This window comes from Phlebotomus papatasi, chromosome 1 (assembly GCF_024763615.1).
Source record: "Phlebotomus papatasi isolate M1 chromosome 1, Ppap_2.1, whole genome shotgun sequence".
Classification (NCBI taxonomy): domain Eukaryota; kingdom Metazoa; phylum Arthropoda; class Insecta; order Diptera; family Psychodidae; genus Phlebotomus; species Phlebotomus papatasi.
The window spans coordinates 42,716,270-42,730,399 of NC_077222.1; the positions used below are offsets into that span (position 1 = coordinate 42,716,270).

The 14,130-nt window shown below is 30.6% G+C and overlaps 2 protein-coding genes across 5 annotated transcripts in view; one reads left to right on the forward strand and one right to left on the reverse strand.

Annotated features, from left to right (window-relative positions):
- Window positions 1-5,315, forward strand: part of LOC129799295 (ceramide transfer protein) — a 59,919-nt gene extending 54,604 nt beyond the window's left edge. For all 3 annotated transcript variants that reach the window (XM_055843040.1, XM_055843038.1, XM_055843041.1), the window contains 2 exons: window positions 3,901-4,106; window positions 4,212-5,315. In XM_055843040.1, coding sequence (XP_055699015.1) covers window positions 3,901-4,106; window positions 4,212-4,481 — 476 coding nt within the window. In that variant the 3' untranslated portion in view covers window positions 4,482-5,315. The remainder of the gene's footprint in view (window positions 1-3,900; window positions 4,107-4,211) is intronic.
- Window positions 5,316-5,323: 8 nt separating this feature from the next.
- LOC129799292 (cell adhesion molecule Dscam2) overlaps window positions 5,324-14,130 on the reverse strand; it is a 163,136-nt gene continuing 154,329 nt past the window's right edge. The window contains exon 20 of one of the 2 annotated variants that reach the window (XM_055843035.1): window positions 5,324-9,156. In XM_055843035.1, coding sequence (XP_055699010.1) covers window positions 8,997-9,156 — 160 coding nt within the window. In that variant the 3' untranslated portion in view covers window positions 5,324-8,996. The remainder of the gene's footprint in view (window positions 9,157-14,130) is intronic. The other variant, XM_055843036.1, reaches the window with a different exon arrangement.

The window sequence follows — 14,130 nt, forward strand, 5'->3', positions numbered from 1 at the left end:
TCAATAAACTTAAATTTTATCCAAATTATTATATTGTGAATGACCCACAGGAGTTTCTCGTGTCTTATAGTCAATAAAAATAATTCATAAATAAATACAAACGTTTAATGAAGGGAAACAAATGAATTAAACAAAGCTGAGGTAAGAAGTAAAGGTGTGTGTAATGTTAAATTTAAGCCACACCTCCTTCAAATGTTTTGACTAACAAAATTCATATTTTTGTCGTAGGGGAGACTGGGGCAAAAAGTCACAAATCGAAAATTTCAAAATTCAATATCTTAAGATAAATAAGATAGCGGCTTAAAAAATTAACCACAAATAGTTTCCATAAACCTTCTTCGATGTTGTATGTTTCTTCGAATTCGAACAAGGAATTTAGAAAATTAAAAATATCAAAATTTTTAGCCCTTTTTTAAAATATTTTCCTTGAAGAATATATCAATTCCCCATAGCAAAATTCCGCAAAAATTCCAATGGAAAACCTGCGTCCAAATGGCTAAATTCGCTGGAATTTGACGCTAAAATTCCACTAAGTTTTCCTATGGAATTTAAAGCCGGAAATTCCATGGAAATCATAGTGCTCCATGGAATTTACTAGTACGACATGCTGGAATTCCAGCGTTAAATTCCGCGGTATTCCGCGGAAGATTTATATGGAAACTCACACGTGAAACGTCCGCGGGATAAGCTGGAAAAAACATATGGATGAAAAAACATTTCCACTATCTTTCCATAGTGTTTTATATGGATTTTTCCACTAGTTTTCTGAAATGTCAAACAAATAAAATGGTGTTGCGACAACTTTTAGAATTTGTTTCCAAACCTTCCGCAAACATTTCTAGTGATTCATGTGGCAATTATAATATAATTAATTATGCGATGCTGCGTTTCGTGTAGATAATAATGAAGTGATTACATTAAATAGGTCGCCAACCTAAAATAATACTGTTTTTATGTTAATTAATAAATATTTTCGAAAAAATTATTTTTTTTTACAAAATATTTTTTTATTGCTCAAAGTGTTAATTCGTTATTGCTGATTTAGTAAAACATATTATAATCCTCGTAATCTTTGCTATTTCTTTAATATTCGGAAGTAAAATCACGAGGTGCATGTGACAGCTTAATTTTTTCTCCATTTTATTTTGGTGGAAAAATCCGCATAAATTCCACGAGCATTTCCATGGATGTATTCTATATGAAAAATCCAGCATAAATCCATTAAATTTTCCTTGGAACGTATTATGGAAAATTCATATGGAATTTTTTAAGGCAAATAGTGGAAAATTCCGAGGATTTTTTCGCTTGTTATTCCTATTCCGCTTTCTTTTGCTATGGGGTTATTACTTACTTATTATTCAAAATTTATGCACTGATGATTATTTCCTACTTGGATTCTTTGAATACGAAGCCGCTATCTATTTTAGAATTTTACAAAGATTCTTCTCTCAAGAAATATTTTTATTAAAAACGACCACTTGGGGTAAAAAGTAACAAAAGGTATGGAGCAAAAAGTAAGAAAAACCGAAACAATTTATGATGTCTCACGGCAAAAAAAAAACGTCAATGCCATGTGTCTAAAATAGCTTGAAAATCATTTTTATCGTTCAGTTATGAAAAAATGGTGTTTTACAAAGGTGTTGAGGAATAAATTTCCTATGAAAATATGCACACAGAAAAATTTTGACTCTAAATTTAAGAATATATAAGGTCCTGGGAACTTAAATTGGACGTGAATCCCCGAGGCGTTAAAGTTTAGAAGCTCTGAGCGAAAGAAATGGGCTAGAATCCCTAGCTCTTTCAAGTTAAGAGATCGGGAACTTAAGTTCAGCATTGGCTGGAAAATGAAAAATGTCTACAGATTTGCAAATTGCAACTAAAACTAAATGATCAAGGATTTAGAATTAGGGCATTGGCATTCATTGGATGGGATTTGAAATTAAATTCCTGGGTGTTTCTGTTTAGGAATTTTCCATTTTTCTGTGTGTGCTATCATCATGTCTTCTTTTGGGATGATGTAAAGACGTAAACGTGGATATTTCGTCCATACGAAAATACAGTTGAATCATTTTCTAATAACGGTTTTCAAGGTCAAAGGTAAAAATGGGTTTTTGAGAAGCGTACACGGGGTCCTGGGATTATACATTTTCGGTACCAAAGACAACCGCGCGAAATGTCTTCATGCATCCAGAACATTTATATGCTCAGAAGATTTCTCTCTAATAAGTTATAGGCACACTGTGAAGTATACAAAATATATTTGGAGTTGATTTTTAGGGCTGTTTTCAGCGAAAATGGATCATTTGAAGTGCATTTCAAATTTAATGCTTAAAAAGATTTGCTCACATTTTAGGGGGTATATTTCAAAAATTATTTTACAAATTAGCTCACAAATCTTAATCCTGGTGCATAATCTTGGGACCCCGTATCTCGGAAAGGAATCTGGGATTGGAACCCGAAAAAACCATGTTTTTGTGTTTGGGATTGCCCGAAAATATGTTAAATATATGTATTTAACATATTTAAGTTAAATATATGTATATATGAAAATACCGTTGAATCATTCCTTATAACAGTTTTTCAAGGTCAAAAGTTAAAAAGACACTAGTGAGCGCATTTATCAAGCGAATGGGGTCATGTTTGGGCTCGTTGGAAAGGTTTTGGAATTTCCGACAAAACTGAATCGGTTCCAATCGGTTTTGAATCGGTAATGAACCGATTCATAACCGATAAATATTTTTTATACGAAATTCAATTAAATTACTCCTGAGGTATATTTTGGGAAATATTTTGAGTGTTTTATAAGTCTGTTCAAATCGGTTGTGAAGCGGTAATGAACCGGTTATTTACCGATAAGTAATTTTTGTTCAAATATAATTTTTATAAATCTTCAAACGATTTTGTGGAATTATTGAGTGATTTATGAATCGAATCAAATAGGTTGAGTACCGGTAAACGGTAATTGATGCGAAAGTACCTTTCAGGTATAGCATTTAAGTTACGAGTTCGAGCATTTCGCAAAGCCTGGGACGCTTTGCCATCCCTTTTTATTCGATAATCAAATGGATGAAATGTATTACTTCTAAGCAATTTTGAACGATCTTTTGAGTGATTTTTAAATCAGCTCAAATCCGTTATGAACCGGTAAAAAGTAAATGACGCGAGAGTTCTTTTGAGTTATATCAGTCGCAAGTTCGAGCATTTCGCTAAACATAGAACGCTTTGCTACCCCTTTTCCATGAAAAGAAATTTTTTATTACACATGTGACCCTTATAATCTTTTGAGAAATCCATTGGGTCTTTTATGTGATTCATAAATCGTTTCGAAATGCTTGTAAAAATAGTTCCTAAAATACTAAAATAAAGAGTGTTCTTTTAAAAGAAAATATCTCGGAATTTGTGAATTTGTAATAAATATATAAATAACATGTTGATTTTACCTTCTTTTTGAGGCACATTCGTATTACAATCCTCAAATAACAATATTTGCTAACAAAATATTGCTTTTAATATCACAAAAATATTATTTTAGGAAGAAAGCGCACCATTCAATTATTTTCTCTTTTTTTTTTAGTTAAATGGCTAAAAGAAACATGCATGACTTGACTTAATTGAAAATTAATTGACTTTCCTGCACTAAGCTTTTATCTATATCTCCAAATGCTTCTTGCTTCTATTTTTGTACACTTTTTCGTTATGGCAATTGCTTGAATTCCACCTTTTGGTGTCTGTCTCTGTTTTTTTTTGTGTTTTTGTGATAACAATTCGTCTCGTGTGTTATCTCTCAATATTTATCTACTATCAGTGGAGAAATTTGTGAAATTAATTGGTTCTTTTTTTTTCTGTGTGTCTATTTGTCTTTGAACAATAAAACAAATTGGAATTGAAAAAAAAACACAGCTACTCTGGAGAATATGACCATTTTGGAGACAATCTCGCCAGACACTTTGGTCTTTCTGCAGACACACAAACGCATCTGGCCGGCTAGTCAGCGTGATGCTCTGTTTTGGTCACATATGCGTAGGGTGTCGGATGGTAGTGAAGATCCAGATACTCATGATGCCTGGATTGTCTGCAATCATTCCACAGAACATGAAACTTATCCGGTAAAAATCTTATGCATAATATATTGGAATTTCTTTTTTTTTTTCGAGGAAAATTCTGTTTTTCTTACTTCTTTTTGGTGTTTTATTTCTTTCTATGTTCTTTAGCCAGCCAATACGGGAAAGTGTGTTCGTATCTATTTAACCGTGATACTATATTGTCAGACGTACGTTAGTGAAACAGCAGCGGCAGTGAATGGTAAAATCTCCAGAAAAGATTTATCATGTAAGATAACATATTGTTCAGTGGTGAATCCTGGGGGTTGGGCACCAGCCACAGTCTTACGTGCTGTGTACAAAAAAGAATATCCAAAGTTCCTCAAACGTTACACTCAATACGTTGTGGATCAGTGCAAGAATAAACCCATTATGTTCTAAGAAGATGAGAAAAAAAAAAGAAGTAGGAAGAAAAAGAAGTTCTTGGGGGGAGAGATTTTTGCCACCATAATAAAAACCTGTCTCTTCCGACTGTTTTTCCCCGGCATTGAGGAGTTCATGAAGGAGAAATTGAGTGTGATCCTTATGAGGAGAGAAAGAGATTTAATGAAGAGGAAAATATTTGATCTGCCATAGAATTTGATGTATAATATGAAGAAATTCTTGTCTCTTTACCCTCGTTTGGATGATTAAATATTAAATCTAAAATCATACAAAGGAAAAAAAAGAAAAACGTGACAGAGTGGCCAATTTTTTGCAAGAAAGAAAACGAGTTCCAAAAAGTAAAAAAAAATCAGCAGAAAAATGAGCATTTCTTGCTTCTCAATATTTTGATATTTGTTTCTCTATACATAATAGTGTTTAAGGACACAGAAATGCTGATTTTTTTGAAGAAAAAAATTATGAGATGGGAAAGTAGTTGTAGTAAAAATTAAAAAAAAAATTAAAAAATCAATTGTTATTTTGTAATAATGTGTAAAATCAATTACTATGGATCAAACAACAAAAAAAACTATTTTAGAGTGAATGTGTGAGAATCTTGTGAGAGAGAAATTGTAAAGAAAAAGATGATATTCTTATTTTATAGCTTTTTTTCTATAATGAATGTGTAAATTATGTACCTAAGAAACTAAAGAGGAAAAAAAAGGATAAATTTCGATGAACAAGAATCCCTTATTAAACTTTTTCGATGTTATATACATATATTGAGGACAGAAGAGGAGGTGAAAAAAAAACTTTAAATTACTGCATTGTAATAAATGTGATTGATTAAAACATTTGCATTTTCTCTTCATCGATTAACATTTATTATCATTTCTTCGTCGAGTTTCTTTTTCTTTCTTTCTCAAAAATCCATCTCGAGGAACAAAAAAAGGTTCATGGCAACAAATCATTCACTATCGATTAACTAATCACAATTTTACATGGAATTTATGAATTAATCTGCTATAAAATCACTTTATAATTTTACAATGGTTTTTTCTTCTGGAATTTCTTTTGAAGAAGTTAGGAGGGTTAAAAGTTTTTGCTTTTGATAGAAATTAAATTTCACGCGCATTTTTTTTAGGTTGATTCACAATAATTTCTGAAGATTTACAGCATACAGGTTGGTTCAGTAAATTTCTCAATAATGTTAAAAACTCAATTCTGAGATCATATTCACGAGCATTATGAGCCAAAAATTAACCCTGGACAATATTGATTGTCTCGGACAACATACCATATTTCCTCTATCCGAGACACTTTTCCTTTTTCCATACACAGAGCTGAAATTATTTTGTTAAGGTTTATAAAGTAAACGGTTACTGCTTTGACTGGTTTCTATTGTGATTTTGAGCCTTGTTTAGTTTTTATTTTTTTAAATTTTGTAAAATTATCTTTGATTGTGCTTAAAGTTGTTTTTTTTAATATCATCTAAAGTTTTACATATTCTTTTACACTGAGAAAAAAACGGGGATACGATTAACTTTTTTTCCTAATAACTTTAACACTTTTTAGGTGTAAAAATATATCAACATTTTTTAATGTTAATTTTACACTTTTTAAGTGTAAAATTAACATAAAAAAGGGTAAGTTTAACCCCTAATCCACCTAAAAAGCATAATATTTACGCCGATTTCAGATCAATAGGGCAGGGTAAAATAAACATTTCCGGAATGTTATTTTAACTTTTTCGGATTTCTCTCAGTGTAGTGAAAAGAATTTCATAACATTTAAAAAATATTGCAATATTTTTTCTCGGAAATCGAACTTAGTCGAACGAATTGAACGAAAAAATTTAAATGTGATATTTTGTTTGGAAAAAGAAATTTAAAAAGTTATAAAACTTTTTAGTGATCTAAAAATAGGTCCAAGTAACTTTTTAAATTTTTGAGATATGGGGAAGTGGAGAACATTTGAATTGGGACACCTTTGAAATAGAGCTTTTTTCTCCTATTTTTAAATGAAACTAACCAAATCAATTATGAACCTATATTGTATGAGCGATTTCCCGTTTTTACTGAATTTTATTTAACTGACCAAAAATATTTATCTTTGCATTTGTTGTATAGATTTGTTACAAGTCCAAATTCCCTTTGCTCTGAAGGCTTTAAAGTTAAATCCCGTACTAATTAAAGTAGGGGGAAGTGGGGCACCTTTGAAATTGGGACTTTTCACCTATTTTTTTTTAATAAAATTGAGCCTTATCGTTATAAAATTTAGCTGCACAAACACATTGAAAATCAAAAATATATCCCGATTAGTCTCAATTTTATTTAAAAATAGGTGAAAAATCCCAATTTCAAAGGTGCTCCACTTTCAAAGGTACCCCACTTCCCCCTAATCGGAATTGAAACCGTCAATAACTTATTTATAGGATAGAACTTCCTTCAGCAAGTATCATAATATAATTTTAATGACTTATATTTTTATGGATTTAAAAACAATCTACATATCTTGCTGATGAAAACAACCAATTTGTTAGAACGATTGGGAACCGGTGAGCATTGGAGAATGGGGCAGCTTAGAAAAAGTCGTTCTTTTTTCAAAATCGTCTGGCTTAGTTCCAAGTCTTCCTCATATTGGTCAAATTTAGAATTTTCTTGCTTTGCCAGTTTGTCTAGAGTCTAGAGCCTCACAGGACATGGGAGTTAAGGCTCTATACACACTGAGAAAAAAAAGAGGGTGCGATTAACTTTTTATCCTTATAACTTTAACACTTTTTAGGTGTAAAAATATATCAACATTTTTTAATGTTAATTTTACACCTTTTTTAAGGGTAAAATTAACATGAAAAAGGTTAACTTTAACCCCCAATCCACCTGAAAAGGGTAATATTTACACCGATTTTGGATCAATACTGCAGGGTAAAATTAACATTTCCGGAATGTTATTTTAACTTTTTCGGATTTCTCTCAATGTAGCAATTTTGAAAATGAAAAGCGAATTTGAAGGCTTTTGCCTTTGGCTGCTATATTTTGGTCAGTATATAATAATTTTAATAAGTAAAAATTAAAATTGGTATGTAAATGATCAAAACAAAAGTATTATTTTTTTAGTATAACGGAAAGTGCCCCTGCTTTGCACGGTCCCAAGCTTTATAATGACTAAATTTTTCCTATGTTTCTGAATAAATGTGACTCCGCAATATATTTTAAATAGTTTTTACTAGTTTTTAAAATTTGGGTGCAATGAGTCATATTTATTGAAAAACATAGGAAAAAATCAGTCATTATAAAGCTTGGGACCCTGTAAAGCATGGGCACTTTCCCCTAAAAGGAAAACAAGAATTTGTTTATAATTTTGGCTTCTCAGGCATTTCAAGTGATTTAATTAAAAGTAAAATGAATTAAAGTGTTTATTCCTTTCTCAAATTCGCTGAGAACTCATTGTGAACCAACCTTCTATTTTTTTTCCTCATTTTTCAGCACATTTATTTATATTTCTTTAAAATTTTCAATATGTTCAATATATGAATAATTTTTTTTATATTTTTTTCCTATTATAATATTTTCTCTGCACCTTTACACTTTTATTATTTTTAACTTGCTTTCTTTTCCCATTTTTTGTGTGTATGAGTCATGGTGTAACAAAAAAATTTATGATATTTATTTAATTAGTTTATTATTATATTGTCATTTCTAGATGTTATTTCTTGGGCTATTATTTTGTTTATGGCAAAAGGAATGACAAATTAGTTGAGTGTAAAAATGAGTTAATGTCTTCTGTTTATATTCGCATATAGAAAAGTTTTTTTTGGCACATTCCTGCTTCCTTCATTATATTCAGTATGTCTTAAATTGTTATGCAATAATTTATTTCTTTTTAAAATATTTTTACAAAATTGAAAGACAGTCGTTTATTTTTAATCAGTGTATTAGATATTTACCAGTTCTTGTTTTTTTTTGGCTGTTAAATAAATTAGTATTGGAACGTGAATGTTTTTTTGTATTTACGACAAAAAATTCTTAATTTATCGTCTTCCATTTTTATCAAGATATGTCAAGTCATAATCATAAATATATCATCACTATGTTTTTCCTAAGTAGCTCCTGTTCTTTCTTTTTTATTGGCTAGTTACCATCATCCAAAAAGGTTGCTTCACAAATGAATCAATTTATAAAATTGAACTATAATTTGTTAAGGAGCGCATTAAATACGATCAATAAGTTTATTTACAGAATTGATTCATCAGTATTATAATTAAAAAATATATGTTTAAATATATGAGTAAAAACGTATAAAATCAACAAATACTTGAGCTAAAAAATATTTCTATCTACCTCTTTTTTTATTTTTCTCTTAAAGATTTTTCTTTCATTAATATATTACATGTTTTATTTCCATTTTTTGTCATAAAATCATTCGCATATTTCAAGCTGGTTTTCTCTCTATTCATTAACAATTTCTATAACTTTATGCTCCGTTTAACCCAATCTCTGGCTAAACAAGGTATTCCCCATACGTGGTGCATTATTATACATTAATTTGAAAAGCTTCTCGTTGGAGCTTCTGCGTGGATCGAATTCGAGGTGAATGGCTGGTCTTCTTCTCACCGGTTACCCCCGAAGGTGAGTCCAGAAAATGGTGCGGTGGATTTATGTGGTCGTCGGAATAATTCGGATAGTTCGATATACTGCAAGATAAGGTAGAAGAAATAATTTTATTTTATGGAAATTGTTTTCTGATTCAGAAAGCAGTGCCGAAGGGAAATTCACTGAAAGCTCAAACCCAAAAGTTTCAGCACTTTGTGTATCTTCCTTCGCGTTTTTCTATTTGAATGTGTATTGAGGTTAATACCATGTATAAATTCGTTTATAAATAATCTGAAAATTATTCTGATGCGGAAGAGAAGTAATATTTATTTAATTTTCAAAAGAAAATTTTAGCACCGATTCATTTTATCAGCTCAGACTTGTGTAAACTTTAAGATCTTTTAAATAGATCCAATTCAATATACTTCAATTGAAAAATGTAAAATTTAAGAATCATTTAATTTATGACCTTGTAAAATTATAAGGAAATTAATGAGGATCACTGGCATTATAAATGAACATAAATTCTAAATTCTAAACGTAAGACAAATATACTTGTAGATAGGGTAAAGTGGTACAAGTTGGGTATAATGGTACAATTCGGACAGGGCTTTTTGTCTTGATAAATTTAGTACTTCATTTTTATTTGTATATTTCTAATGCTTTAGTTTTATAATTTGGTTCCTTGTGCTTAAAAACAAATTTTGTACTGTATTTATAAAGAAAAAGTCCCTATCCAAGTTGTACCGGCGAATTGTCCAACTTGTAACACTAATTCCAAATTATATCACTTTACCCTATAGGTATTTAGTTTAAAGGAAATATGCTGTTGAAATGATTATTGGAAGGAGTTTCAGAAGATCAAAAGTTGATTTCGCTTTATGATTGATCCTTGAAAATATTTATCCTGTAAAATTTTGCAGTATGATTTATCACACTGAGGGCTGAGGTGAGGATTACCGATTAGATGCCCTTTGTAGAAAGTTCCTTAACCTAATCTTATCAATCTTACAAAGTTTTATAGGCTAAATATTCTTGAGGATCAGCCTCAGTTCATTACAGTTCTAAGCCCCAAATAGACTCGAGACTGATTTTTGAGAATATTATTAACCCGCAAAATTTTGTGGTAAAGGATCAAGAAAAAGGAATTTGTTCAAAGACCTTTAATCCGTTATCCTAAGTGCCCAAATATACTTACTTAGGCTGGTTCTCTAGAATATTTAGCCTGTAAAATTTTTCCGTAAAAATTTTTCCCAAATGGTCATACACCGAGGGCTTACGATCATCGATTAGAAGTTCTTTTGCATAAATTTTCATCACCTAATCTCTTATTGCTGAATTTTACAAGCTAAATTTTCTCGGAAATCAACCTGAGTTATTAGGGCCTTAGACCACACTGTATGGTAGTTTGGGCTAATACTTTACTGCCAAAATTTACAGAATAAAATATACTGAGGAAGTTCAAGGGGTTTCGTGGGTCAGCAGACTAAAGTAAACTGCTGGATATTAACTGGACATATTTTCTCAACAAAATAAAAAAGGAAATTTCGAGCTCTTAAATAAAGATGCAATATTTTAATCATATTTTTTGAAATTTTCATTGCAAAATTTTAAAAATTCTGTTGTGACCTGATTTTTGGAGACGTGTTTTTGAAAAATACATACTTTTCGGTGGACAAAATCTCTCTCTTAGAGTATATTCATCTGACGTAAAAAAAACTTAATATTTCCTGTCAGCTGATGAGTTAAACTCGTACTTGAGTGGTGAAAAATATTCCGAAAATTGTATTTTTTATCTACAAAATTCTGTAAAAAATCTCATTTTCGTTTAAAAAAATGTAACCGATCAAGTGCGGATTTAACTCATCAGCCCTCATAAGATTTTTAGTTTTTTGACGCCAGATGAATATTACTCTGAAAAATCTTGTCCACGGAAAGGTATGTTTTTTTCAAAAATAGGTCTCCGAAAATCATGTCCCAACAGTTGAATTTTTAAGATTTTTAGATGAAAATTTCAGATAATACAGTTTAAATGTTTTTAAGTTTAAATGTTTAAGAACTTAAATAAAATTAAAAACATATTCTGCTGAAAAACATATGTATTAGAAAAAAAAATAGATTTTCAAAATATTGGGTTTCGACCCACGTAACCCCTAGTCTTTTTGGAGCTTTATACGGGATTGAGATCTGAAGCTTATTTATTATTCTTATATGGCTTAACTACTCTACTTTTTTTAACCAGCAAGATTTTTGAGTAAATTGTTACTTAGAATTGTACATCAAATGTAGTTGATCAAACAAATATTGGAAAATCCTCTAATTACTTGTTGGTTGGAAATCCATGACATTCGGGACTGGGTTTAACCACTATTCTGAAGCACGTGTTGAGAGGTCTTCAGACTAGAGCTTTACCGCAGTTCTCTAAAGTCTCGAAATCTTAGGTACCCAGAAATTTTATAGGTTTTTTTTTGTAGTAATCTGGTGGATCATTTACCTTTAACACCCAACCCCCAATTAAAATTTTCTAAAAATAAACTTGACTGATTAGAATTTAAGGAAGTTAAACTAAGTCTAGGTCTGAAGTCTATATTATCGTTTGGCTAAATAAAAACGAAAATAAAAGCAAATGTAGAACAAAGAAATATATATTAATTAGTTTCATAATTGATTACGACTTGATTTCGTAGGGTTTTGTACCATTTATAATTTGGGGCACTTGATATTTTCTCACAGTTTCAGATGAGCAAAGAGAAAACTAAGAAGAAAAGGATGACATTTCTTCCTTTTGAATCTCTAAAACAGTGAAAATCGAAAATCTCAAATGTTCCAAATTGTAAATGGTTCCAAATTACCTCATTTTACCCTATTACAGAATTATATGATTTTAAATGAACATCAAGCGCATCAGAGAAATGGCTAATTCAAATTGATTGATTACATTTAAAAGATTTTTTTTAACAAGAAGTCAGCTTCAAAAATTTTTTGGCAGAATACGTTCAAAAGTCTTTAACCAATAAGCTTATTGTTCTCTTACATGTTTATAAAAACTTAAATAAAATTTTAGAAAGTGCCGGAAACAGATGAAAACTGTTTGTTGCAAATGATGGATTAAACAAGAACTTTCGTATTGTTTAAAGCTTAATTATATTTATCGCCACTTCCTTGTAAAACCGCTTGAAGTGTTAGCTTAATATTATGTAATTGTTATTCAACATTAAACTTATCAAGGGTGTTGTAAATTATACATAAGGGTATTAATATGAAAGCTATATGAAGCTATTTATGTTACAAAAAATTAAAAGAAATATAATAATATTTAAATATTTAGCACATGCATACATTAAATTGATTTCAAGTAGAAGTTCGTAATTCAATTTAAATACATTAAGCAATTTCTTTGAATAACGAAGAACTCAAAATACAATAAATGAAAATTGACTTGTTTTGACTTTACAAAATCGACTTTTATTAAAATGAACTTTGTTATCTCTAGCTAAATATTAATCTGGTTTTCTAATTATAAGATCATAGCACATTAGTGATTAAATTGTGACTTTTTTCGACTCAAATAGTGTAAAAGAATCCAATAAGAGCTTTGTACTGTACATATAACGGAAATTACTTTAAATTATTCTTCATAATCCTTATAAAAGTTTTAACAGGTTAAAGTTTTCAAATATTCTAGAAAACGTACATATTTCTTAACAAATTGTAACAAGTAAGAAAGTTAGAAAGGTCTTGAAATATTGGACAAGTCTGAACTGATAATTGATTTTTATTAGAAATTTATTTACATTAATTTATACTTAATTATGGTCAAATATTGAGGTGATCGGTAATAAATCAGTTTATGAAATATTAGAAGAATTAAATACTTTAGAAATTTGAAAACAGCATTGTAGAAACCGGGCTAAACTAAACTTCTATGCTGAAGATCGCGTTACAATGTTGTGGCCGTAAATCTTGGTCATTGTATATATATATAGTTTATGCAACTTGTTGTTAATTTAAGGTAAAGATGATTATTTTACATTGGCACAATACAAATGAGCAGTACAAAATTGTATTCGGTCAATAAAAAACCGAATTCGATCAATGTTCAATTTAGAATATGCTTCCGGTTGGGAAAAGTGCCAATGCTCTCTACGATCCCATGATTTGTAATGACTAAATTTATTTTATTTATTTATTTATTCATACACTCGAGCCCAATGCGCCCCATACCATTAAGAACCCACAACCCACCCCTACCCTGACGCTGGTACTCGAGCGGCGGCCGCCGCCGTCTTCACAACAGCCTCCACGGGTAAACGGCGGAAACCCCGCTTCAGACCGAATCACAGAATTTACATAATTTATATTACATAAATTTTAATTGTGAATTTATAAATGGTTCAGAGCAGGATAGTGGGTAGCGTGAGAAGTTAGCAAAGGGTCGAGGTAAGTGAATGGCTTGAAAATCATGGGATTTTCGTGTTGCCATCACTGAGATTGCAATCAATGCGCAAATTCGAACAAAAGTAAGGAAAAAGGAAAAAAAAGATACCACAATGTTTCCTATGTTCCTAAATAAATGTGATTCCGCAATATATTTACTGCTCGAACTCAAAGACAGAGCATTTTAATCCAGTTTTTTTCAACTTGTGATACGAATAGAGGCCAAACGGTAAGAGATATCGACTTCCGCTCTTTGACGACCCCCTAAAAGTCAACATTATCTAGTAGTTTTTTTTTATTTTTCCCCTCCTACCCCTCCAAAACTAGTTTATTCTGTTTATTTCGATAACGACACCTAGGATTTCGATACCATTTCGATACAGAATTTTCGAATATCAAAGTTAAACCAAACCACTTTGGAGGGCCTATTTTTCAACCGATTTGCCTAAATTTGGATTTTTGTTTTAAATAACTTGAATTTCCAACCCAATTGCATCGGACTTAATCGGTCATAAGTCGGTATAGTGCCTGTGATTGATGCATCTTTCACAATTTTTTTTAACTGGGCACTTTCCCCTAGTTTTTAAAATATGGATGCGATGATTCACATTTATTAAACAGGAAAAATTTAGTCATTG